Here is a 27,705-nt window from a genome sequence, read left to right on the forward strand (position 1 = left end):
TTAATGCATGCATGCCAGATTCCTAAATATTTAAAGTTTCAACTTTTCATCAGTAGAGTCTTACAATTGTCACCACAGCCTTCATAGCTTTTATTTGCTTACATTTTTTTTAAATATGCTTGAACAAGCATATTATAAGCTAAAATGGGGTTGGCCCAAAAGTCTAGCAGCAGCACAATGAGATACCACAAAAGATATTTGAGACTTTAACTCAAGCTTCTGACTAGCAAGGAATGAGAAGTGTCATGGAAACACTGCTCTCAGACTCTGGGAGAACGAAGACTCTTGTACCACTCTGAAGCAAGCAATCCATCTGGCCAATACAGCAGCAGCATTGGTAATCTCTTAAGGATGGTTGCTGCAACACAAAGCTTATGGGAAAGGGGTTAGGAGAAAAAAGGAAAAATACAGGAACTCTTGGGCTCTAAGACAGAGAGAGGAAATGCAATAAGGACCTGATCCATCTACCACTGGCTTCAGTGAGCATTAGATTAGGGCCTAACTGAATTGGTACATTGCTTTTACTGACTTCTTCCAGATAAATTTTAAATGGGGAATAGTTTGCCTTAGCCCCCAACAACTTATCCATATTTTGCCTTATTAAATAAGAAGAGTATTTGTATATGCTTTTATGCACTCTACAGGTTTTATGCAAGGAAGGAAGGAAGTCTCAAAAATTGACTTAAGAGTGATAACGCTGCATGATGGGAGAAATAATTACTTCACCATCCCATGATTTCTTGAAGGTACTTTTTAAAAAAAATATTACTGTCTAATGTCCTAAAGAATTTTAATCACTCTCGGAGAATGGAAATGTTCTGTAGCTGCAGATTGCAGTATCAAAAACTTGCCTTATCTAATATATCAAATGGAGAGAATACCAGGTGCCACACTAGCTTTCAGCACTGGCAGTCTTTGTGGTTTGGGTAGAAGGAAGAAGCCTGGGAGTAACAATAAAGTGGAACACTAAATTATTATATTGAGCAATATAGTACATCCTGAGACAATTTAAAAAAAGAAAGCCGTGGTCTGACATATTTCTTCTTGAAATACATAAGCTGGATTTGGTTGTGCATTATGCAAGTCAAAACATTTCATGCTGACTCCTTAGTTCTATGCTAAGTCACGCAGCATAGTCACACAGTCCCCACCCCAAACATAAATGTTTGTGAATTAAGAGTCTTTGAACTATATTTCCCTGATCCGTTAAATGAATTTCCGTTGTCTTCTTGCAGTTATACCCCATGTGCTACTGCAGACTCATTATCCGTTATTGTCACAAACAGTAATCCCTCCCCCATCATAACACAAAAAACCCAGCCAATTCTGATGCCTCAGCTTGCAGCACAATAAACTCTCCTCTTGCTGGTGTTAATATATGGTTTGCATAAAAACAGCTGCTGATGCACTGTATATGTCGTATTTATGTATGTTTCATGGAAGGCTTAGAACTGAGAACAGCTAGAGCAACCTAGAAAGATTTTCCTCTCAAGTACCTTGGGTCATCTCTCCTTAAATGAGACAGTAAAAAAGCATGTGTAACAGAGTACAGGAGTGAACAGGTGAGCTTTCACTCTGATCACTCAGATACCAATTAGTTTCCCCAGAGAAAGATGACTGAGGTAATCAGATAATCAGGTTGGCAGGCTGGATGACAAAGAGTCAATTAGCCCATCAACCTAGAAGGTTAAAGGACCTCCTTAGGACCCCTGCTCCTCTGTGGTCCTGAGGATATTTTAACAGACTTTAGTGGTATAGGTGGAGGGAACTCAAATAAATAGCACTGTGAATGCACAACCAGTGGAGTCCTTGCAGTTTCTGCAAGGCAAGAAGACAGGAGCAACAGTCCACCCTGTTACATGGAGTGAGAACCTTGATCATTAGAACCTGATTCTGCGGTGAAAAGCATCTGGGTATGTGGATCTGTCCATGCAGCTCTCATTGCAGACTGGAGCTTTTGGTCACAACAGTGGTTTTGAGGCTGTTCGATTCCTTCCCTACTTCTCATTTCCCACTCTTCATTTTTTTTTAAATGATGAAATACCTATGATGTGCAAAAATAGCAGTGTGTATCTCAGAGGGTTTGATAAAGTTCATCACCATAGTCTCTGAGCACTGCACAGGTAAATTAGGTCCGTATTGACTAAACTTCACAAAATGCTCTGTTCTTCTCTGGTTCTAAAAAGCTCTCTTTTCCCATCTTCCCCCACCTATCATTCTCATCATAGTCCCTCCTTTATTGAAGAGGCACATCTAGAAGTTACAACCAGATGCCTTTATAACATCCCTAACCCAGAAACACTGGTATGACCTGAAGCCGAGTAGCATTCTTCAACAAAGTATGAAAAATTGGTCAAAATGATTTTTCATTTATGAACTCGATATTAAATACACCTCCAATCTGAAGTGTTGACTTGTTTCCAACACTTCTTTGTACCCCTCTCACTCAAAACTGGTTTGTCACTATTCAAATCTCCTTGTAAACTTACACATCATCTGTATTTGAAGAGCTTATGGGGTGAAATAATAGACACAGCCTCTCTGTGCCTGATACAGAGGGATTCTGAATCAGTGTAAATGTGGTGTCTTGAGGACTGTGTTGGAATTGCAAGGTACCACTGTAAGGGTACATCTTCACTACCCGCCGTATCGGCGGGTAGCAATCGATTTCTCGGGGATCAATATAGTGCGTCTCAGACGCGATATATCGATCCCCGAACGCGCTCATGTTGACTCCGTAACTCCACCAACGCGAACGGTGGTACCAGCGGAGTCGACATGGGGAGCCGCGGACGTCGATCCCGCGCCGTGAGGACGGTAAGTAATTCGATATCAGATACTTCGACTTCAGCTACGTTATTCACGTAGCTGAAGTTGCGTATCTTATATCGATTTTCCCCCATAGTGTAGACCTGCCCTAAGAGCCTGCGGAAGGCCAGAGTAGCAAAGCACAGGAGCAGAGCCAGCTTAAAGCATGGTGAGGGTGTGTCATGTGTCTGCCTTAGGGAGCAGCCTATTTCTCTCTCTCTCTGGTTTTGCGTTCTGCATTATCGTTCTGAATTCTAACAAATAAAGTAGGGTTATGTTGCAACCTTCCAGAAACAGTATTTATGTTTTTATCTAATTTCTGTGTGTGTGCTGTGAACATAAACAATGAACATGGATTTTCCAGTGGCTCATCTCCATGGTAGTCTCCTATGATGTCCTGTGGAACTTTTGCCAGAGGATGTTGTGAAGGCCAAGACTATAACAGGGTTCAAAAAAGAACTAGATAAGTTCATGGAGAATAGGTTCATCAATGGGTATTAGGCAGGATGGGTAAGGATGCAAAACCATGCTCTGAAGTGTCCCTAGCCTCTGTTTGCCATAAGCTGGGAATGGGCGACAGGGGATGGATCACTTGATGATTACCTGTTCTGTTCATTCCTTCTGAAGCACCTGGCATTGGCCACTGTCGGAAAACAGGATACTGGGCTAGATGGACCATTGGTCTGAACCAATATGGCCGTTTTTATGACCTATGCAGAGTTGGCACAGGGACTTTTTTTGCTACACACAGGGCCGGCTCCAGACCCCAGCGTGCCAAGCGCGCGCTTGGGGCGGCGTCCCGTGGGAGGGCGGCAGGCGGCTCCGGCGGACCTCCCGCAGGCATGCCTGCGGAGGGGCCGCTGGTCCCGCGGCTCAGGTGGAGCATCCGCAGGCATGCCTGTGGGAGGTCCACCGGAGCCGCGGGACCAGTGGACCCTCCGCAGGCACATCTGCGAGAGATCCACCGGCACCGTGGGACCGGCGACCGGCAGAGCGCCCCCTGTGGCATGCCGCCCTGCTTGGGGCGGCGGAAATCCTAGAGCCGCCCCTGGCTACACACAGGTGATATACAGGCATCCACTCTGCCCATGTTCACCCACTCGGCTGTTGTGCAAAGCTTAAGTGGTTCAGGGGATCTTGCACTGGCTCTCCACACTCCAGATGAGTTTCACCCCTGATGACCTGCTCCAAACAGAGTAGCCTATTTGAAGGAGGAGAATCATAATGGATAGATGTGGTGGTGCTTTTCCCGCATAGCCAGACCTGCTTAATGTGCTAAAAGCACTTTTCAGACAGTCACAGTAATTCATTTTTAGGGACAGGAAAGTTGATGACAACTTGGGGAGCTCCAGCTGGGTACATTTATGCAGTTTCTGAATATAGGTATTTTGGCATTCTGACAATACTAACATTACAAAATTCTTGCAGCCAACAAAATGAAAAATATGTTTTTGTCTGCATTTCTTGCTTTTGTAACTAATATCAGCATAATAGAATATCTTTCTGATACTTCTAGGCTATCATCCCTTGGAATGAGAAAAAGAAAAAAAAAAGAAAAAAAGACATACTTAAGCTCTCCCCAAAGTTGCACTCACTCTACTTGCAATTTCTAAAGAGTGTTAATGAGACAGCAAAAGAAAATAAGAACAAAAGATAACCTGGTTTGAAAGCAGAGGATCACAAGTGGGTGTCTCCCACAGAGCTTCCTGTAACAGCTCTGAAAAGAAGCCTTTTAAATCAGTTTTCTGAACAAGAGAAAGCACCTAAAGAGTGTTCTATTCTTTATAAAAGACAAAAGTATATATATGGTATCTCATACAGTACCTCGTCCTGTCACCAGATGAAATGCCTGCTCCCACTCACTCCCTGAGGAATGTGCTTCCAAAATTCCATTTCTCCTGACTCAATAACTCGCACTTCAGAACTCTTTCCAATTATGGAGACATCTTCCAGCTCCTTTTGTAAACAGTGTTTGATAGCTTAGTGTTACCTGCAATTAGTTTATTTTCTGGAGGCTACAGGAAACAAAGCTATGTCTGCATGCTGCAGTTTTCCACGTCAGGATGGTCTGGCAGTTAAAGCAATAATGTGAGTTCTGTTCTTGGATCTGCCAGACCTCCTGTGTGACCCAGGCCAAGTTTTTCTGTGCCATAGTTACCCTATCTGGCACTAGGGAGACTACATATTTACCTTCCCCCCCCCCCCGTGTTGTAAGTTTTAGTTTATTAATGTTTATAAAGCTCTGTGAAATGTTTTAGAAGGTGCCATAAAAGGCTCAAATCTTATTAGTGAAACCTACTTTACACCAAAGGACCCATAATTTACACAATACCCCAATCACCTGTGGGTGAACACTTTTCAAAAAGCGATCACTCTATATCTGACCTATCAATCCTCCTCCTCAAAGGAAACAAGTGCAACACTTTCAAAAGAGGAGCCTAAGGCCTTGGCTACATTTGCAAGTTAGAGCGCATTAAATCAGTCCCGGGCACCCTCACTCCTGAGGTGTCCACACTTAGAGCAAGGCACTTAGAGCGCCTGGACTCTGCAGCTGGAGCGCTCCTGGTAATCCACCTCCACGAGAGGCATAGAGCTTGCTGTGCCCTGACTGAAATGCCCTGGTGTCAGTGTGGATGACCTGTTGCATTACTGCGCTGTGATTGGCCTTCAGAAACTTCCCATAATCTCTTGAAGGCAAGTGGCCACTCTTGTCATTGTTTTGAACTCGGCTGCAGGCATGCAGCTATCTACTTTCAAAGCTCCGTTTCTGACAACCGGCATGCTTATCTGCTCCAGGACAAAGCAAACCATTACTGTGGAATGCTGCTGGGGCTGATGTCGGGGTTTCCCCCTGCTGCTGTCTGAACTTACAAGACAGCATGCTGACACTCTCTGCCGCCCATAACACACTGATTTGTCCCAGGCCCCGCACCGCTCTAGGGATGGCTCCGACATGCTGCCTGAGTGGTGTGTTAAGGGTGGGAGGCAGGTGGGCAAGCGGGGTGAGGAGGCAAATGGGGAGGTGAGTGGCAGGCAGGAGGGGGTGAGGAGGCAGGTAGGCGGGAAGATGGTGAGCAGGAGAGCGGCAGTCGGGCGGACGAGGGGAGGCGTGCCGGACAGACGGTGAGGAGACTAGCAGGGAGGAGAGCAGTGGGCAGGTAGGTGGAGTGAGGAGGCGATTGGCAGCCGGGCTGGGGGGCGCGCTGGGCAGACGGTGAGGAGACTAGTGGGGAGGCTGATTTGTCCCGGTCTCCGCAACCCTCTAGAGATGGCTCCGACACACTGCTCTGAGCAGCGTGTTAAGGGTGCTGGGCTGGGGCCGAGGGTTTGGATAAGGGGCAGAAGGTCCTGGGGGCGGTCAGGGGACAAGAAGCCTTCCCTACCCAATATAACACGGTTTCACCTATAACGCGGTAAGATTTTTTGGCTCCCGAGGACCATGTTATGGTGGAGTAGAGGTGTAGTTGATACCTTTATTTAAAAAAAGAAGCAGGTAATTCTCTCTGGGTCAGATTCTCTGCTCTGCCAAGTTCATGATGCACATACAAAATCAAGATCAAGAAATGTATATCAAGGATGTAAAGTAAATACATTAGAGAGTAATGCCAATTAGGCCACATTTTTTTTAACTCCTGCTTTGCTTGGTGAACGTAGATCTTAATATACAAGTGGTTATCAACCTAAGCCTGCAAACCCTTCCTCAGATGATTACTCCTTACTCATACAATTAGTTCCAGGAACATAGCAATGGGTTTGCAGGGTTGGGCCCTTTGTTGTTAAAAGCATACCATAACAATGATTCACGGTCAAGCTGGAAGGGCATGACCTTCCAAAGTAGGATCCTGCATGGATCAGTTCTGTTCAATATTGTCATCAATGATTTTGATAATGGCATAGAGAGTATACTTATAAAGTTTGCAGATGATCCCAAGCTGGGAGGAGTAGCAAGAGCTTTGGCGGATAGAATTAAAAGTCAAAATGATCTGGACAAACTGGACAAATGGCCTGAGGTAAATAGGATGAAATTCAATAAGGACAAATGCAAAGTATTCCACTTAGGAAGGAACAATCAGTTGCACACATACAAAAATGGGAAATGACTGCCTAGGAAGGAGTACTGCAGAAAGGGATTTGAGGGTCTTAGTGGATCACAAGCTAAATATTCAACAGCGTAACACTGTTGCAAAAAAAAGCAAATCACTCTGGGATGTATTAGCAGGAGTTTTGAAAGCAAGACACGAGAAGTAATTCTTCCGCTCTACTCCGTGCTGAGTATTCTGGGCACCACATTTCAGGAAAGATGTGGACAAATTGGAGAAAGTCCAGAGAAAAGCAACAAAAATTATTACAGTTCTAGATAATGTGACCTATAAGGGAAGATTGAAAAAAAATGGGTTTGTTTAGTCTAGAGAAGAGAAGACTCAGTGGGGACATAAGTTTTCAAGTTCATAAAAGGTTATTACAAGGAGGAGAAGAAAAAAATATTCTCCTTAACTTCTAAGAATAGGATAAGAAGCAATAGGCTTAAATTGCAGCAAGGGAGGTTTAAATTGGACATTAGGAAAAACTTCTTAGCTGGCAGGGTAGTTAAATACTGGAACAAACTGACCAGGGAGGTTATGGAATCTCCATCACTGGAGATTGTTAAGAGCAGGTTAGATAAACACCTGTCAGGAATGGACTTTAATAATTAGTCATTAGCCATGAGTGCAGAGTGTGACATTGGGCAGTCTATATGGTTTTATAAAAAAATTAATAAGTGAATATCATGTAAATGAGATATGCTTCATGCAAAAGGTCTCTTGTAAGTTATCACTACAAAGCTTATAATTTACTGAGTGTAATCATCCTATTTGTATAAATGTACCACTCTTGTATCTGAAACTAGAAATATGAAATATAACTCTGAGGGCCTATTGCAATTATGTAAAGTATGGGCCATTAACAGTGGTTTGGAATCTTGGGGACTCCCATTAACTAGGACTACTGTCTGCAAATGGCTGTGTTTTACCTGTAAGTCTTCCTGTATACCTGTGTGCTGGCAAGTGGGTAATGAAGTCTTGCAGTGACATGTGATCATGTCACCTGAACTGGAATCCATCTTTAACCTGGTGTCTTTCCATTGAGAAGGAGGGGGTGGGAAGTCAGAGAGGGACAAAAGGATTCCCACCTTATGCAAAAGATATATAAAGGGGTGGAAGAGAACAAAGGGAAGGAGGAGCCATTATGAAGAATCCTCTAGCTACCACCTGAGCTGGAACAAGAGCTGTACCAGGGGAAAGAATTGTGCCCAGGCCTGGAAGGTGTCCAGTCTGAGGAAAAAACTTACTGAAGCAGCTCTGAGGGTGAGATTATCTGTATTCAGTTTGATTAGACATAGATTTGCACATTTTATTTTATTTTGCTTGGTGACTTACTTTGTTCTGTCTGTTACTACTTGGAACCACTTAAATCCTACTTTCTGTATTTAATAAAATCACTTTTTACTTATTAATTAACTCAGAGTATGTACTAATACCTGGGGGAGCAAACAACTGTGCATCTCTCTCTATCAGTGCTATAGAGGGCAAACAATTTATGAGTTTACCCTGCATAAGCTTTATACAGGGTAAAACGGATTTATTTGGGTTTAGACCCCATTGGGAGTTGGGTATCTGAGTGCTAAAGACAAGCACACTTCTGTGAGCTGTTTTCAGGTAAACCTGCAGCTTTGGGGCAAGTAATTCACAGCCTGGGTCTTTGTTGGAGCAGACGGGAGTGTCTGGCTCAGCAAGACAGGGTGCTGGGGTCCTGAGCTGGCAGGGAAAACAGGAGCAGAGGTAATCTGGGCACATCAGTTGGCAGCTCCCAGGGGGGTTTCTGTGATCCAACCTGTCACACAGAGGACTGAACTAGATGACCTCGCGAGGTCTCTTCCATTCCTACAATTCTATGATTCTATCTGCAATACCTCCAATGAGGCCAAATTAATACTGCTGTAGAGTAGAGGTGGTTGATAAAATGGAGAAGATATTCTGTTATATCACATCTAATACTATACGAGGTTGTGCTTTTAATTGTATAAATCCATGAAATCCCTGGCTGAATTAAGACGGTAAGATTATAAAATCCTGTTTACAGATGCTTATAACTTTGCTAAACTTTAACTGTTTGGACTGACATTATTTATTTTGCAGTAGCACCTACAATCTGCTAGGTGCATTCCAAACAATCAAAAGGCAAAGTTCCTGCCCCCAAAACATAGAATTCTAAAGGACACATCCTATATTATTGGTTTTTACCTGTTTGGGAATCTCACTGAAGTGCAGGTTGAAGCCTATGTTTGCATTTTTTCCCTTCAAAGGGAATTCAGGTCATTATGGACAATTATGCAATTACTAGAGAAATTCTCAATTGAACAGTTAGTGGCTGGCTTATGCCCTCAAATATGAGAGGTTGTAGCCCTTATAATTTTATTATATAATATAACTCTGGATATTATTATTAAATCCTACAAAGATCTTGGCCTCAATTATATCTGGCAGTGTATTCCAAAGGTTAATTATGCATTTAAAAATATATTTCCTTTTATTAATTTTAAATTTGTATTAGATTAAGACAATCATTCTCACACAAAATTTTAAAGACATACTTTAAGTCAAATATGTAAACAAAATAATGCACATCGTCCATCTGCTATTTTGTTTATTCGCACTGCTTTACTTATATACGGACATAGAATGTGCCCTCATTTACTTGGGATACTTTTAACATTTTGTTTTAACAAAACCAAACAATTAAACAGAATAAACACTACACTGTTGTGAATAAAGCAATTTAAAAGGTATGTTAAAACGCTAAATGGCTTGACAATGACCTTTTAATTTTATTCTGTAATAGTAATAGTGACTTTTTTTTTTTAAAAAGTTGTATGAAGTTGCTGTAGCTAATTAACCATGTCCATATGAGGCCAAATCTTCCAAGCAATAGCTTTATTGACTGTTAAATTTAGATTAAAATTCAATGGAATGTCTAAAATACTATAACATACCTTAAATTTTAACCTCTTTAGGGAAGGGAATATCTTTCTGTGTGATGCTTGTAAAATGCCAGGCACATTTACAGTACTATATAAGTGAGTTTGAATAATAATGTTAAGAATTCTGCTCTGCTACACCAGCGTAAATCTAGAGTAACACCAATGATTTCAGTGAAATTAACAAATGGCTGAATTTGGCCCAATAGCTGGGTATATTGAATTAACATTAAAGAACACCCTAGGCAGAGGTGAAAGTGGGTGGGTACAGGACGGTACGGCATACCCCTAAGAAGTGGCCACTGGCCCATACATAGCCAACGTTAAAGAGCTGCCCGGCAGTGCTTTAACATCGCTGCCCCTTTTGCTCCTCCACCCCAATGACCACTGACAGAGGAGGGCTAAAGGGGCAGATGTCCTGGGACACAGCGATTTAAAAGGGCCCAGAGCTCTCGGACGACACTGCCGCCACAGCAGCCAGAGCCCTGGGCCCTTTAAATCACTGCCAGAGCCCCAGGCGGCACGGGCCGGGCAGCATGGAAGGGCTGGCTGGGGGGGCTAACCCCCAACCCCACCCCTTCTGCTCAAGGATCCAGCCATGGTTCTGGCCACTCTATGCCCCTGTCTACCACTTCCACCCCCACTTTCTTGGGAGGATAGGGATGGGAGCAAGAACAGTGTCAGGCATGCAACCCATTTTCCCCACTATGTTTGGACCCAAGATCCAGGGATCCTTCATGCAGCCTCAAAGGGGGGTGAGGTCTAATACCCCCCCCACCTCCACTCTGTTGTATGGCCACATTAAGGTGAATCAGAAACTGGCCCTAGGTAAATGAGGTTTTTTTTGTTTTTTTATGTGTTGGGAAATGAACAAAGTTTACTCTGAACCACAGAGTTGCTTCTAACATCTAAAGACTATACTGATATTTAAAAACACGCACTATCAGTGCTGTCAAACCATCTATGCATACTATTAATTCAAAAGAACGATTGCATTTGAAGTGTGTTATGTCAGAATGCATCTATGCCATCAGTTTTCTCCAGGCTATGATGCCATGAGCTAAGAGGATGGGTTACATGTTACTCTGTTTGTAAAACAAGAACTGCATAGACTTGGGGGAGTGGGGAAGAGAACTAATCAACCATAAACCAAAAAACCAATCTTCCCCATCCCCTGAGGCCCTTATTCTGAAAATATTTTGCTTAAGAAATGAAGCTTAAAAGGAGTTACCAATACAAGGAACTTCATATGAAAATATTTTACCCACAGGTTGATCTAAAGCTTAAAATAAATTCCTGGGCAGTAAGAAAGGCAGGCAATTGGGTTCATTACAGATATGTTTATATTTCATATGGAATATATTTTAAAGGTAAAATACATATAGCCACATCCCCCCATCACTCTCCTTTCTTAATGGTTCACTTTGCTGAGCAACAAGAACAGAGATACAGAGACAACAACAGAAAAAAGCCAAGCTGAGTCATTTGATGTTTAAATAGTTCCCTTGCATAAAATGACGAGCTCCTGCTAATGGAACATTGGCTATACAAGCCAAGTCCAACAAACCTTGTCATTGTTTAGAGCATTTTGAATCAGAATACTGTAGATGCAAATAAAACATCTGCTTTCCTAAAAACATCTCACTCATATCAGGTTGCAAACCAAAGCGTAATAGATTTCACTATATAGCAAAGACAAGCTGGCAGCAACAGAAGAACTGATTCCAGAACTTGTAGTAAATCAGTGAAGCATAGACTGGTTCGAAGAGAAGGTGAGCTCAACAGGAGAACCATCTCTCATATTACAGTGAGACAGATACCTTCATTTTAGAAGCTCCTGAATTCTTTCTGGGTGCCAAGGACTCTTAGGATAAGGGCAGCTTCCCTTTATAAATTAGTTTCTCTTCCCTGTTCTTATTATTTTCTCTTTGCAATTACAAGTCAAATATCAAAGGAGGTTAACTCTCCCACCCTCCATTTCTAATACATATTTGCTAGAATGCTTTAAACATTTTATGCAGTATATTTTCAAAGCAGTGATTGGGAGTTTTACTAACATAACTCAAAGTAGATTACTATTGCAGCACTTAATTTACCTTTGCAGTGCTCCTGTATGGTAAGTTTCATTACAAATACTTTATGGATGAGTAAAGTAAAGCTCAGGCAGGTTAGGTGATCAACTCAAGACCACATAGCAAGTCAACAGATGAATGAAGGTGCTTAGGTCTCAGTACTGTGCTCTAACCACTACAATACACTCTGTATATAATCCAACTGTTAACCCTGAAATTCACCTTGGGCTATCATAGTAAAACCAGGTTCTTTCCTTCTTGTATATCACCACCAGTAATAACGATTCAGCAGGCCAAGTTATGTCCTCAGTGATACCGATGCAACTGCATTGTCTTCAGAGCATTTGACATTTTATTAATTGTGTTAGCACAGAAGGAGGAATGGAATCCAATTCACTCTCTTTTATCTATGTTGGGATAACAGTAGCAAAACTTATTTTTTGTCATCTCTGTTCACGTCTGTGACGATCTAATTTAAGGAAATGTTTGTTGAGTAAGCAAGGGCCATTTTCAAATAGCTGTTTTTCAGAGTGAACAGCACAGAAAAGGCTGTATGTGTGAAAACAAAATTTTGAACTCAACTCACTGACAAACACTGTGCCAACTGAGAGAATGCAACACTGTCAGCAAGAATACAGGTTGTCAAATTGTGGTGCTCTTCAAGGTGGCATTTAATATCAAAAGCAGGCAAACCATCAAAAAGAGCACTGCAGAAATCCTGTTGGCTTGTAGTAGCAACATGGATAAGAAGAGTCTTGGGATTAGTCACAGAAAACACATTACTTTGGCTGTTTTCCTGATGGACACAAGCCAAGCTTTTCTGTGGCAGAAACATTCTTGAACACAGAAAGCTTGGAATCCAAAGTGACCCCAAATATTCCTTACTGAATCAATTACCAAAAGATTTGACCCATTTATACCTAAGCTAAGGAATCACATATGCCTCACCACCACTGTCTTGTGTAGGGTGACCAGACAGCAAGTGTGAAAAATCAGGACGGGGGTGGGGGGTAATAGGAGCCTATATAAGAAAAAGACCCAAAAATCGGGACTGTCCCTATAAAATTTGGACATCTGGTCACCCTAGTCTTGTGCCAATCTACAGCAATTGAATTTGGGCTAGATTCAGGCAGGGCCCCCCAAAACTACATTTCAACCAGACAGTAAAATATCAGGATCCGACAGAAGGGATAAAAAAATTCAAGCATAATTCCTCTTACAATGGAAGCTTAATTCATGACACATGACAACTGTACCAGATGGCAACACAGACACAAAAAAAGAATTAGAGTCAAAACAAAAATCTTAAGAGTTGCCATATGCCGTTTCAGTGGGGCCAATTACTGCCAAAGGATATAAAGTGAAGCCTCAAAGAGAGTCAAGACTCAAACTGGGCCGAAAGAGTGACAAACAGTATTACACATGATCTTAATCATTACAGTCAAATCTCATGGTTTGTAGCATCACAACATACATATATTCAGTACTGATGGCTGAGGAGTCGTGGTCAAATCATTCTTCATTACATCAGAAAGACAAAGAGACTTCTGGTAAGAACACAGAGAATTACTTACAGTGACAAAAATAGGGCAAATCAAAGCAGGAAATATAAATTAAAATAAAATAAAGGGAAACCTTTTCTCTATGTACACTACACACAGAAAGAAAGGTTAGTTTCCCCCTACATATGAATTCTGGATTATTATAACACCATAATGAAAATAGAATAAAAGACAAAAAACACAAAGAGCAAGGAGTACAGTAACTCCTCACTTAACATTGTAGTTATGTTTCTGAAAAATGTGATTTTAAGCAAAACGATGTTAAGTGAATCCAATTTCCCCATAAGAATTAATGTAAATGAGGGGGTTAGGTTCCAGGGAATTTTTTTTCACCAAACAAAAGACTCTAGATCTATCTATATACACATACACATACAGTACAAGTTTTAAACAAACAATTTAAATACTGGTACACAGTGATGATGATTGTGAAGCTTGGTTGAGGTGGAGGAGTCAGAGGGGGGATATTTCCCTTACTGCTAAATGATGAACTAGCAATTGGCTGAGCCCTCAAGGGTTAACTCTCTCACTACAAGGCAGCAGGAATGGAGGGAGATATGTGCATTTCACCTTTAAGTACACTGCCTTGTTAATTAGATCAGCTTGCTGAGACTGCAGCTGCTGCAAGCTCCCTCCATCCTGAGCCCTGGTATGTCGTTCCTCTCCCCTCCTCCCCTGCTCTATGGAAGACAGGGTAAGTGGGGTGCAGGAGCAGGGGGGAGGGGGACACCCTGACATTAGCCTCCCTCTTCCTTCTCTCCCGTCCGCACAGCAAGCAGGAGTCTCGGGGAGCAGCTCCAAGGCAGAGGGCAGGAGAAGCACATGGCGGGTGGGGGAGGGACACAGCTGAACTGCAGGCAGCTGCTGCACAGGGAACTTAGGAGAGTGGGGAGCTGATAGGGGGCTGCTGGTCCACACTGGTTCCAAGCCCCCACCAGCTAGCTGCAACAGGCTGCTCTTCCTGCAAGCAGTAGACAATTAGGAGGGAGCATTACACAACTTTAAAGGAGTATGTTCCCTAATTGATCAGCAATGTAACAACGAAACAACGTTAACCGGGATGACTTTAAGTGAGGAGTTACTGTACTTGTGACTAAACTACTCTCTAAGGTGCCACAAGTACTCCTCGTTCTTTTTGCTGATACAGACTAACATGGCTACCACTCAGAAAAAACGCAAACACTATGCATAATTGCATCAAGTAAGGGGTGCAGCTGAAATTTTTCAGGAATGCACAATGGCCCACACTCACTTCACACTACTTCTTTGCAGTTTGTTTGTGATTTCTTTTCCCCTTCTCAATTTCCAATCTTGTGCCTCCCTCCCTTGGCCAAATAATTCATCCCTGTCTGCTTCCTTCTCTCTTATGGTTCAGAAATCAGTTTCCACATTTTTACAGCTCCTAATAACAGCTGTGTCCAGTTTAACAGTCTATACAATTAAGATAATTTTGGTTAAATAAAAGTTTATTGCTAGATATAGGGTAGTGTTGCACAGTACAACATCCAGCGAACAAGGAGTAAATACCAGCTCAGCTTCACTCTCAACATGGGAAGGGCTGCTAGGCAGATGGAGGGAGGAAAAAGCATTTGAGAAGCTAGGACTCTACACCCCAGGGTTATGGAACTGGGCTGAACCTCTAGTTTGGAAGTTTTCTGTATACTTGTCTATTATGTTAATTTACTTTCTCATTATAAACAACAAGTACCTGATTCAGAACTGACGGATTCTCTTTTACGGAATGTAACTGGATTTACTCTATCATAAAGATGGACTAGTCTAGTGCTGAATCAGGCCTTAACATCTGAGGATAAGATGTTGCTTATTGAGTTACTGCACTGGTTGACAGAAATTAAAGAGAAAGATAATCAAATAAACAATAACTATAAAGAAACTTATTTTTTTGTTATAACAAAAAGCATCACATGAAAAAGATTATGCTGCAAATACTACACACAGTAGTTCTTCTTCTCCCACAGCCTAAAAAAATGCATCAAGTCTTCTTCCAACTTGACAGCCCAGCAAGTGAGATGCATGTCCACCTTCCCATTTTCCTTAGTCTAAAATGTGACCAAGGGGGTTGCTTGCATACACACCTCAATGATGGCTTTGAACTCCACAGAAATCAAAATAGTCCCCATTTCTAGGCTGTCATGTAGCACAGAACAACATGAAACTCTTCAAGGTTTACAATAGCAACAATAATTCAGATCAGGAAAGGTACAAATTATACCAGACTTGACAATAGATTTTTCTTTTTATAACTATTTAATTTCCCCACCACCACGCTTCTTAAGATTTATGTATTAATAATATTGGGAAAATCTCTGAAGAGGAATAATATTTAAAAATAAGAAAATATTCCCCAAGATCCAGAAATTTCAACAATTCTGCTAATGGTGCAGCTTTGTCTATTTTTTCAGTTTCTTATAACAGTACATGTCATCATAGTATTGTGGAGAGCCTGGATATCATGAAAAAAAATGTATGGTCAGCATAAGGTTTGGTTTGTATCTTCAAATGAAAGAGGGAATTCTCCAGGCACACACATAAAATTCACACAAACTCAAACCCAAATCCAGCTGCTGGTGGAACACAGCATATTTTAGATGCTATTTTGTAGAGTCGGGACATCCCTGGAGAATACCCATGAAAGGTGGGAAAGGCTAGCATATATAAATCTGAAATGCAGAGGATAATCTTAAGAATGGGCACCTGGTAATCTTATAGAGGTGTTGCCATTTTCAGCAATATGTTTCTTTCCCAAATTCCTGCCCTATTGATCTCTTCCATTTTCCAAACCAAAAGCAATCGAGTCAGATGACCAGGACAAGCCTGGCTGTTTTAAGAGTTAATTCACAGGCAACTAGGAGTTTCTGACACACCATATGTTTGATAAAAAGCTTTCCTTTTAAAACACTCTGAAAAGCCCCAACTAAATTGTGCAACAGAGAGTAGGCCATAAACTAAAAGCAAGAATAGCATAATTAAACCTGCTGTTAGAAGAAATTAAAGCATTCTTCATTTAAGGGACATTTACACATATAGGCTATCTTAGATATTAAAAAAGATTAAATGTATAGGAAACTAGGTTTTACACTGAGGCCAAAAAAATCTATTTTCCAAAATAAGGTATTTGTAACTTTGCAATTGTTACAAATTACAATAATTTTTTATACAGGACATTAAAGGCTTGTCTACATGTACAGCGCTGCAGCAGCGCCACTGTAGCACTTGAATGAAAAACGCTAATATGCCAATGAAAAAGCTTCTCCCACAGGTGTAGTTAATCCACCTCCGTGAGAGGCAGTAGCTATGTTGACAGGAGAAGTTCTCCTGTTGACATAGTGCTGTCTACACTGGGGGTTAGGACAGCATAACTGTCTTTTCACACCCCTAAGTGACGTAGTTATACTGATGTGAGCTTAGACCTAGCCTCAGATATGGAACTCACTAAGCCAAAATTAATGAGATAATAAACCAGATATGACAGTTAGTAATTCCTCTACAGCAGGAGCAGAAGAGTGATATGATAGGTCTTTCCTGATTTTTGTCTCCTTCACTGTCTTTGTTCAGAATCTTGTCAGTTCTCCAGCTGCTACTCTGTGGGCTCTAAACAAAACTCTGGGAAGCCCCCAATGCATAAATTAGATGTGATAATAAGGGACAAATAAGATGCATGACTCAGGAACCTGCACATCCTGCCCACCTTGAGGAGAGCTGCTATACAGCACACATTGGCGTAAGAATGGAAATGAAAGGAAAAATGGGGCTGATGCCAGAGGATCTTCTCAAAATTAAATAAAAATTCAGGCTAAATGCTTGCTGGTATAGTTTAATTATAACTATGTATTTATTTGGTGCAATTATTATGCAATGGAGAGATTTACTGGCACTAAGTACTTGACAATTTTAATAGCAAGCAGAAAGAAATCTGACACTTTTCAACATCTGATCGTCCCCTTGGATCATCCACTGGAAATTTCAGGAGTCCCTATAAAATTAACTAGGGATCCTCTGTAGATTTCAGATGTTCATCATTATGAGCCCCGTGAGTACCACAATATGAGCTCTAACGCAATGTTCACCATTGTGATAAATGTTGATAGAATGGAATAAACATTTATGAATCAGATTTTTGAAGGGTCTTCCTTTTACATGTGCACCTCTTTGTGTGTACACAATGTTCATCTGTGTGTGCATACTGGTACAAGAGAAGCTTGAAACTGTTGACCTTCTAGGCACACTGCAAGCCCATCCATCCTTTTGCTAAAGATTTGGGGAAGGCTGAAGTATGAAGGGGAAGTCAGACCTGAAAAGGATTTTTGCCAATTTGCTGGGTTTTCTTTTTATTTGTGAGAGATGGGATTTGTGGCAGTGCTTTGTTCGTTTGCTTGATGAATTTTAAAAAACTTTTGAAGTGCCCAGTATGTGTAATAGGCACTTGATGTTTATAAATCAAAATATATATAGTATGGGTCAGATGTATCAAACCAGAGGCCAGAAGTCCATTTGTAAAACAGTGTATTCTTATTTGTGTGAACATCTAACACAAATAGATGTATTGATCATAAAACTGTGCAGGTACAATTTTGTCCATGTGGTTTCTGTATATTGGTGTTTGGCCTTTGGGTTAAAAAAGTAGGCCTACATGCCCATAGCATACTGAAGGAATTTATAATCCCTCTTCTTCATTTAAAGTTTATCTGATACAGTCATCTCAAACAAGAAAGGACAGTTTTGTACTTAAGACATGGGACTACAACTCAGTCTAGAATCTAGATTCGATTCCCAGCTCTACCAGTATCAGAGCGGTAGCCGTGTTAATCTGGATCTGTAAAAAGCAACAAAGAGTCCTGCCTGACGAAGTGGGTATTCACCCACGAAAGCTCATGCTCCAATACGTCTGTTAGTCTATAAGGTGCCACAGGACTCTTTGTTGCTTTTTACAGCTCTACCAGTGACTTCCTTTTTGACCAGTGGATATTATGGTGATGAGAACCATACAATTACTTACATACATAAATAGGTGATTGCCTGACAACTAGTTTACACACTCCTATTAGAACTAGAAAAGTGGTTCACTCATTTATTATGAGCCACAAAGTACAGAAAATTCCCAAATTCAATATTTAAACAATTGCATCATGGGTCATAGAGAAAAGTCAAAAGTAATTTTAATCAGATTTCAATCATTCAGGCACCTTTATATGAACTTCAAGGGGCAACAATTTACAAGTATTATATTAATTTATTTCTTGAACTATTCATATTGAGTGTGAGGCCATCAGTTTAGTTTAGAGAAACAAAGATCCCCTGAGGTCCCTGTTTCTCTGTACTGGGTTTTAATTAAGACAATTTCTATAAACTGGGTAGCTGATTAGCCAAAAATTATACTAAAATCAATTTTACATACTCTCTCACTGGCCCTGCTGGGAGGCAAACTGCTGAGTTGCAGCCGCCCGAGAAAGGTAGGAAGCAGCCCCAGCTGAACAGGGGCTGGAGCGGGCAATGACCCAGCGCCTCCACCGCTCGCAGTACCCGGACTTTGGGTGTCCAGTCAGTAAACCTGACTGAACACTGTCAAGTCCCCTTTTTTTAACTAGACTTTCTGGTCGAAAAGCAGGCACCAGTTCACCCGATGCTTTGCTCCATTATGTGTTGTGTTTTTTTTCTGATGCATTAGAAATAAAGTGATACTAATAGACTCCTGATATCTTTAAAGTATATTGCATTTTAGAGTTCAGGAGTCCATTAACTGGACATTACTGGCTGCACAAACAACAGAGGACAGTAGAGGGACAGAATACCACAAGAAAAGGAATTCTTTAAATTAATCTTTTTTTTTTTTTAAATTCTCTCTCTCCCTTATTTCCAGGAACCCTTACTCAATGCATACAGATAGACACTACAGTCATCACCTAAAGATACATACAAGGACACAGAAAGGAGACCTCAACATCTTTGGTTTCAGACACTCTACCCACTGAGCAGAAGTCATCCGCAAAAGCACTGGCCCCCATAAGGCAAAGCTCATTGAGCTCAGTGCAGAGTTTCTGTGATTCATAAAAAGTGACAAAGAGTCCTTATAGACTAACAGACGTATTGGAGCATAAGCTTTCGTGGGTGAATACCCACTTCGTCAGATGAATCATAGGCATTCTATCCAACATTTGATTGCCAAAGTACTCTCTGGCCCTCAAAATGGACTAGTGGGAACTCCAAGTCCTATGGATGTCAAGAGACTCTCAAGGGACCAGACCAAACCTTTGCCTCCAAAACCACGTATAGCTTATGAATCTATTATACTTATAAATAAATTACTTTTTTCTAATTATAGTACTTGTGACGTTATTAATATGAACTGTAACCATTGTAGATCATTGTTGCAATCACTGTTATATATTTGCAGCAAACATTATACGAAGGTTGCTGTGTGAGGTGTCTATGGGAAGGTTGTAGTTTGCTGGTTATGATTATATTGTCCGTATGTGTGTGTCATTTTTATAGTTAAAGTTATGAATATTGTCTATGTACTTGTATCTCAATGTGTTTTGATTCTAAGAAGCCTCAGTGAAGGTCAGCTTCTTGAGAAGAGACTATTCTCAGTAAGTGTCCAATCAAGAAACACTTAATGGACAAAGGACTTTGGGAGATGCCAATCCACATCTGAACTTTCCTGGGAATATTCAAACTAACATGTAAACAATGGGCTCAGCCTGCAAACTGAGTCATGCATGGACATGTGACTTGCCCATGTGACTCCAGACTCCATCTTGCTGCTGGGATTTTCCACAGTAAGAACAAAGAGGTGTCCTACCACGGGCAGAGAATATAAAAAGGCCCTGAAAACATCTCCATCTTGTCTTCAATCCTGCTTCTTGCCTCTGGAGGGACTTTGCTACAAACTGAAGCTCTGAACAAAGGACTAAATGACCCATCTCAGCTGTGGATGTACTCCAGAAACTTGATTTGAACCTGCAGTTTATTCCATCACTGCTACAAGCCTGAACCAAGAACTTTGCAATTACTGTATGTAATTAATTCCATTTAACCAATTCTAGCTCTCATTTATATCTTTTTCCTTTTATGAAAAAGCCTTAGGATTCTAAAGGATTTGTGGGTAATTTGTATATTGACCTGGGTCTGGGGCTTGGTCCTTTGGGATCAGGAGAACCTTTTTTATTTTACTGGGGTACTGGTTTTCATAACCATTCATCCCCATAATGAGTGGCGCTGGTGGTGATACTGGGAAACTGGAGTGTCTAAGGGAATTGCTTGTGTGACTTATGGTTAGCTAGTGGGGTAAAACCAAAGTCCTCTGTGTTTGGTTGGTTTGGTTTGCCTTGCCTTGCCTTGGTGTGCAAAGGAACCCCAGCCTTGAGCTGTAACTGCCCTGCTTTCAGCAATTTGTCCTGAATTGACTCTCTCAGAAGTGTCCTACCAGAGGCAGCATCGTTACAGTACTATTTTAATTAATTATTTTATTAAATAGGCTATTGACAGAGCAGACACATCACCACCTCACTCAAGCACGTACTTGCCCATTTCAATGTCATCTGGTACAGCCAAGCACCACACTCATCACCTCCAAAGGCTTCATACCTCAGCAGTACTTTATCCAAAGAAAGGCTCCTTCTCTTAATTCCAATATTTTGATACTTCTCAAAAAAAAGACTCTGTTGGAAAATGGTATTTTGCATGTTTCAAAGTAATCCTTGGTTTTAATGGAAGTCGGTAGCAGTACCACATCTGACTAAACCAAGTACTGCATGTTGTACTATTTGTTCAACTTGCTCATATGTACACACACTTTATACAAAAAAGTATCTCAAGTATTTCCAATTTTTTAGGTCATCTGCACTATTCTATATATCAAGGCCTACTTGTATACCATCCATAATCTTCCTGCATTTTTCTTAAATGTCAAAATATTTTCAAAAATGGAAAAATTTTCAGACCGCCACGGTGCGTTTCCTAATTATGATGTTTACACAAGTGTATCCTTTTTCTTTTAAATGTAGCAGTCAGTCAAATGGCAATATTTCACTTCAGCCTTTTCCTATGACACATTCCTATCTCTGTATATTTTATTGATATTCCAACATATGGGATGTATATATCCCTTTAGATTTCTTCTCACCAGTACACGAGTAAGATAGCTTCTGTCTTAGCTCTAGTTCTGCAAGCTATGTGTCCTGAAATATTCTGATTCATAGAATCATAGAAATGTAGGGCTGGAAGGGACCTCAAGAGGGCATCAAGTCCAGCCCCCATGCTAAGGCAGGACCAAGTATACCTAGACCATCCCTGATAGGAGTTTGTCCAACCTGTTATTCAAAACCTCCAATGATGGAGATTCCACAACCTCCCTGGAAAGTCTAGTCTGGAACTTAACTACCCTTATAGTTAGGTATTAGTAAAAACTTTCTAATTGCTGCAGATTAAGTCCATTACTTCTTGTCCTGCCTTCAGTGGACATGGAGAACAATTGATCAGTGTCTCTTTATAACAGCCCTTAACATATTTGAAGACTATTAGGTCCCCCCTCAATCTTCTTTTCTCAAGATTAAACATGCCCAGGTGTTTGGTTTTTTTTTTAAACCTTTCCTCATAGATCAGGTTTCTAAACCTTTTATCATTTTTGTTGTTCTCCTCTGGACTCCTGATTTGTCCATATTTTTCCTAATGTGTGGTGACTAAAATTGGACACAGTACCAGCACTGGTGGGACAATAGCTAAGTAGAGCAGGACAATTACCTCTCATGTCTTACATCCAACAATTCTGTTAACACTGCCTGGAATGATATTAGCCTTTTCCACAACAGCATCACACTGTTGTTATTATTACACAACTTATTTGCTTCAAAGTTGTACCCACTTGACAACACCTCAAACAAACAAGCCACTGTCTAACTCAAATTAGCAGTACCTCAAAGAGCAAAGCAAGCGTAGACAGAGATCTTTAGAAACTTCAATCTGACAGGCAATGTTTTCTAAACTAGCAATGGGACCTTTGGAAGGAATCAAATTAGTTCCAGGGCTGAACTGAAGAGCAGTGCAGATCAGAGAAAATTATATAATTCTAAGATCCACCCAGTCTTTTGCAATCCTGGTTCTGCACCTGCAGATCTAGGGGCAGCCTGCTTCCTGAAAGCTGACTGCCTTATCTCCCCCCTTTGGCCCCAATGCAGCTACCACAGGAGCAGACCACCTGTGGCATTAAGCCCACTGGCTCAGGCTTTCAATCTCACCTTGAGTCATCAATATCAAGGGATATTATGCACAAAATTTAGAGGGAAAGTAGAAACCTTAGAGGACTTCAAATGACTTAATTATGAGAGCAATTTTTACTGATTTATTTATTTTGTCATTAATGTATTCCAGTCCTTGCCCTTATTTATTCTTATTTTACCTCTATGCAGACAGCATCATAACATATTACCTCTGGCACCCATCTCTATACAAAAGAAGGACGACAATATTCTTCTGGCTCTACATTGTTAATATCTTGCCCAGACCTAGCCTCTCCTAACCACTTCCTTCCCCTATTTCTCATTTCTGTAAAGTGGTCTTTTCCTTCTACTGTTCCTTCTTCTGAAAGTAAAACAGAAAGAAAAAAAGTTTGAATGGTGATAGTCCAGCAGACTGTAAGTAAATAAAATGAAATGAATGAAGTGTAGGCAAATCTCTTCCCCACCCGGCCCCCCCGCCCCCCAAAAGGTTCCAAAATTAAAGAGGCAGATTTTCAGGGTCTGTCTCTTCTTGCAACCTGATTAAAAGAATAGGATTCCCAAAAATGTGCCCATTTTATTTTCGCTTTTTTCATTAACCTAAAAAAAGTTACTTGCATTAGATATTTTAAAGGAAGGGTAAAATAAACTAAAAGTTACTTATTTTTCCCCTTAGTTTTTCTTCCTTTTGCCCTGATGATGCGATAACTGCCACTAATCTCAAAAAGGCTTGCACAACACCCTGATTTCTTTGTAACACAACAATGCCATTCTTTACATGACTGGGTAAGTCAGAGTTGTGCAGCATGAGATTCCCCTCTTAAAGCAGCAGTTTCCCAACTGTGGGCTCCAGAAGACTTGCTGGTGGTCTACAGAGAACTGGCTGATCAGATAGTGCTGGCTCTGCTCCTTCTTTCCAGCTGCTACATTACAGCAAAGGCAGCTAAAACACACAAAAGATTAACCCAATATTACTTTTCTATACAAACTCTACTTTAGTTGCTAAAAGGATGTTATGTTACTGTGAGCTAGGGAGTAGATGTCCACAAGACAAACTCTATTAGGATATGGTCCACAGTTTGAGAACCCTTGATGGTGAGTTTCCCTGCAGAACTCCCTGTCCTGGCAAGTTTGGGAAATGGAAGATTGGGAGCAGGAATCAAATCAAGTTTTTTCACATGGTAATGAGAGACATTAGGCCACTTGCTTGTTTTAGTTAAAAATCAGGGTGTTTTTTTCCCATTTCCAGTTGTGCCAACAAGATCACTATTAAATTGGTTATATTGATTACTTACCTAACAGATTTTTTTTTAAATACCAGGTAGTGCAAGACTGACAGATGTAGCCCCATTTTTGCATGTGGAAGCTTTTCTGGTGGCACCATAGACAATTGTTTGCAAAGTGGCAATTACATTGTAAGAAGAGAGATACTGCAGCTTAAATACCCGCACAATTCTACATTCCCTCTGCTTCTGTATAGCTCAAATTCAATGGAACCCTCCTATAACACCACAGCAAGACTTCACTTAAGGAAAAGTTCACTGTGAGAAGAGCAACAATTTGCACATTGCAATATATATGGAAACAACTTGGAACATTCATTCTACTTCACCAACAAAGAATTTGTCTTTAAGTCACCTCATGTACAATCTGCCCTAAGGAAGTTACATAACTGACCTAGATGATCACTGAATGCATAATACCAAAATATATTAAGTGACAACTAGCACTTATATGTATATAAAGGAAAATCCATTCCTACAATATTAAGAAGTGGGTAATTCAGCTGATTTCTTGTTGGCTAACAAGATTACAGAGTGCAGGTCTTTATTCCACTATAAAAGTAATCTGGAAAAGTCTATTTTGTCCAAAGGAAAAAATGTATTAAACTTTAAAGTGAATCAACAGGTTATTTTCCCCCAAAATAAGATAAACTCAATTTACATCTAATTACCTTCATCACCCGGAGAGCTTGTGCTGCCTTTAAGAGGAAGAGGTTATAGCATTAAGTTTAAGAAGGTGAGAAGAATTAAGTAGCAAACTTACTTTCCTGTGATAAATTGGCTTCTGGAAGGCGTGCACATAGGCTGAACATAGTAATTCTCCAGTTTAACCCCTTCAGCTGCCAGCCTGTCCAGAGTTGGTGTCCTGATCTCTGACCCGTGGTACCCTACATCTCTGAATCCCTGATCGTCGGCCAGGATGAAAACGATGTGAGGCTGAGAGGTGGCTGCGGTGGCCTCTGGCTCCTCTCCAAGCTTGGCCCTTGTGGTCTCTGTTTCCTCCAGGCTAGATCCAAGGGTGTCCCAGGACAGGTAGCCGTAGGTGAGGAGGCTGAGCACGGAGAAGCCGACCAGCACCCCCCCGGCTAGCATTGTCCCCTTGCAGAGCCAGTGATGCGGTGCACACCCACCGGGGGCCATTCACTTCGCCTAAGGCTGGCGAGGGCGCAGGACAGATAGGGGCTCTAGGCACCGGAGCGAGGGCAGCCTCAAGGGGTTCCCACCCCAGGCGAGCCACGGGGAGCCCAGCTCATCCCGACTTCAGCTGCCTCTGCAGGCGGGGCGGGGGCAGACCCCAGCCCCTCCTCCAAGCCCCAAAGGCACGAGGATGGCCGCAGCCAAGCCAGGATCAGAGCATCCTTCGCCAGTGTCCCGCCTGGAGCCAGGGGAGCTGCTGCTGCGTCCCCGCGCCCATGCCGGGGCGATTCGGCGCCCGCGAGAGGGGGGCACCCCCAGGCGCTGCCTCTCCGCGGGGGGGGGGGTCGGCTGCTGCTAGAGGAGAAGCCCCCGGGCGCCCCCAGTCCAGTCTCCCGCCTGCTCGGCCGGGCGCTCCCCCCGCGCCACGCCGGGCATCAGGCAGAGTCTGCAGAACAAGCCGCCCCGCACCCTGACGCGAGCCCTCCCGCCTGCGCTGGCGCTGCCGCTGCCGAGCGGCTCCCTCCGCCCTCCCCGCTCGGCGGGAGCCTCCCCCTCGCCTCCAGCTGCTCCCAGCGCACGCACCGGCCGGCGGCTTCCTCTGCGGGGAGCCGGCGGGGGGGGGGGAGCTGCCCCGGCCAGCCCCACTCGGGGCCGCTTCCCCGCGGAGCCTGGAGCCTGGCTCGGGCACCCCCCGCCCCCGGCCCGGCGGCTCGCGGGAGGAAGGGGACAGGGCGGGGGAGCCCTGCGGGAGAACGTCTCCGAGCGCCGGAGTCAGCGCCCCGCCGCTCTCTGCCCAGCCTCGCCCCCTCCCCTCACGCCCCGCCTGGGTCCCCCCTTTCGCTCGCGCTCCTCGCTGTCGCCCGTATCTCCCCTTCCCCTCCCCTGCAGTCCCATCGCCTCCATCCACGCCTCCACTCGACTCTGTCCCTCTGCTTCCAGCCTCTCCGCACTCCCGCCCTTCCCTGCAGCCGGAGCTGGGCTCCTTAGCTGGAGACTTTCACTTTTCTTTTCTTTCTCTCCCCTCCCTTCTTCCTGTTGGCCGCAGCCTCCTTTCCCCTGCCCAAGTTGTTCTACCCTTTGCCTCTCTTCTCGGACGGCGGCAGGCTCCTTCCAGGCTCCAGCTGCGCAGCTATGGGAAAAAAAGCCACCCAGGGCCTGAAACTCTTCCCCCGACGGGGCCCAGCTGCTGGAGATCCAGACTAAGGAGCCCCAGGCCCAGCTCCTTTCCGCTTTATTGCTCGGTGCACTTCGCGGGCGTCCCCGGTGCCAAAGCTCAGGCAGCGCATTCCTAGCAGCCACCTCAGCAAGGCACCGTTTGTTTTGATTTTTCCTTCCCTTTCTTAAAACAATCCCGAGGCCAATTCCGAGGCTCCCAGCGGACGGGTTTTTCTTTCATCCCACCGTCTCCTTTGCAGAGGTTTCTCAGTCATTTTCGCTTCGCAAAACTATCCTGTGCAATGTTTCTGAAATTACCACCAAAGCTGGAAAATATGAATGTGCAGAATTTGTCAGTTACAAGCCTCTTTAATTCTGGTGCAATTGAGGCAAATGTTTGGAGAATACTGTTCAAAAAAGTCTCTTTTTTGTTGTTTTTTTTTGTTTTAAAATGTGTGTGCAGCAGTTTTTCAAATTCTTGTTAATGTGCTGGTTTAAGCTGTTTAATATGAATAACCATGAACAACTTTTACCCAAACTAGATTACTTAGAAATCATTAACTCATAACCACCCAGTCAAACAGAAGTCAAGATTTACCACACTTCTGAAGCACTGTTATCTTACAGTACCTTCATGTGCAGCTCTTAGAAGCTCAAAGAACCCTCATTAAGATGTGAATTGGTTAGTATTCCATGTGGAGGACTATTCTAACAGGAATGTTTCACTCTATATTTTTATAAAAACGAGGATTCTCCAAAAATTACTAAAACCCAGAACTATTCTGTGAAGAATTCTAGCTGTTTCACATTGTATGATTTTGATCTTTCACACTATATGTTCTTATGCCTTTAGACTACACATTTTGATACTTCATTATTTGTTTGGCACAGCTTTCCTATTATATAACTCTGCATTCACTGATAAATTTATAATAGATCAATATTGTCTTAACATTACAGGAAAAATAAAATTAACTACATCATTAAGGGCATAGGAATCACTACACAGGCCAAGACCAATAATCCATCTATACTGATATCTGTCTCTTTCAGTGGCCTGCACTAGACGCTTCAGAGGAAAGTTCAAGAAACCTGTAATGGACACTTACGGGAATCATGGGAAGTTTCTACCTAACCAACATCAATTAGTATTTGTATTAAACCCTGAAGCATGCAGGTTTCTATTCTTTAATTTTTTAATCCTATTTAACGCAAGTGCTTGGACAGACATTTTGCCTGGTTTGTTGTCTGGACAGACATAAATTAATACATAGCAGCACTTAGTGTCACGCTCAGCACCAGACACTGAAGGAACACTGTCAACTTTAATTTGGGCCAACATTTAAATAATGTGAAAACAAGCTTTCATAAAATGTAAAACCTATACAAGTGTTTCCAATATAAAATTTCCACTGAAAACAGTTGTTTTAAAAGAAATAA

General features: G+C 42.2%; 1 protein-coding gene across 5 annotated transcripts in view; it reads right to left on the reverse strand.

The window, feature by feature from the left end:
- The window catches only part of ARSJ (arylsulfatase family member J), a 47,397-nt gene extending 21,057 nt beyond the window's left edge, over positions 1-26,340 (reverse strand). For 2 of the 5 annotated variants that reach the window (XM_045017917.1, XM_045017916.1), the window contains exon 1: positions 24,737-25,594. In XM_045017917.1, coding sequence (XP_044873852.1) covers positions 24,737-25,113 — 377 coding nt within the window. In that variant the 5' untranslated portion in view covers positions 25,114-25,594. Of the gene's footprint in view, positions 1-4,632; positions 4,661-24,736; positions 25,595-26,184 lie in introns of those variants that run through there. The other 3 variants (XM_045017918.1, XM_045017920.1, XM_045017921.1) reach the window with 3 other exon arrangements.
- Between the last annotated feature and the right edge of the window lie 1,365 nt (positions 26,341-27,705).

The sequence above is a fragment of the Mauremys mutica genome, chromosome 5, assembly GCF_020497125.1.
Source record: "Mauremys mutica isolate MM-2020 ecotype Southern chromosome 5, ASM2049712v1, whole genome shotgun sequence".
Lineage (NCBI taxonomy): Eukaryota > Metazoa > Chordata > Testudines > Geoemydidae > Mauremys > Mauremys mutica.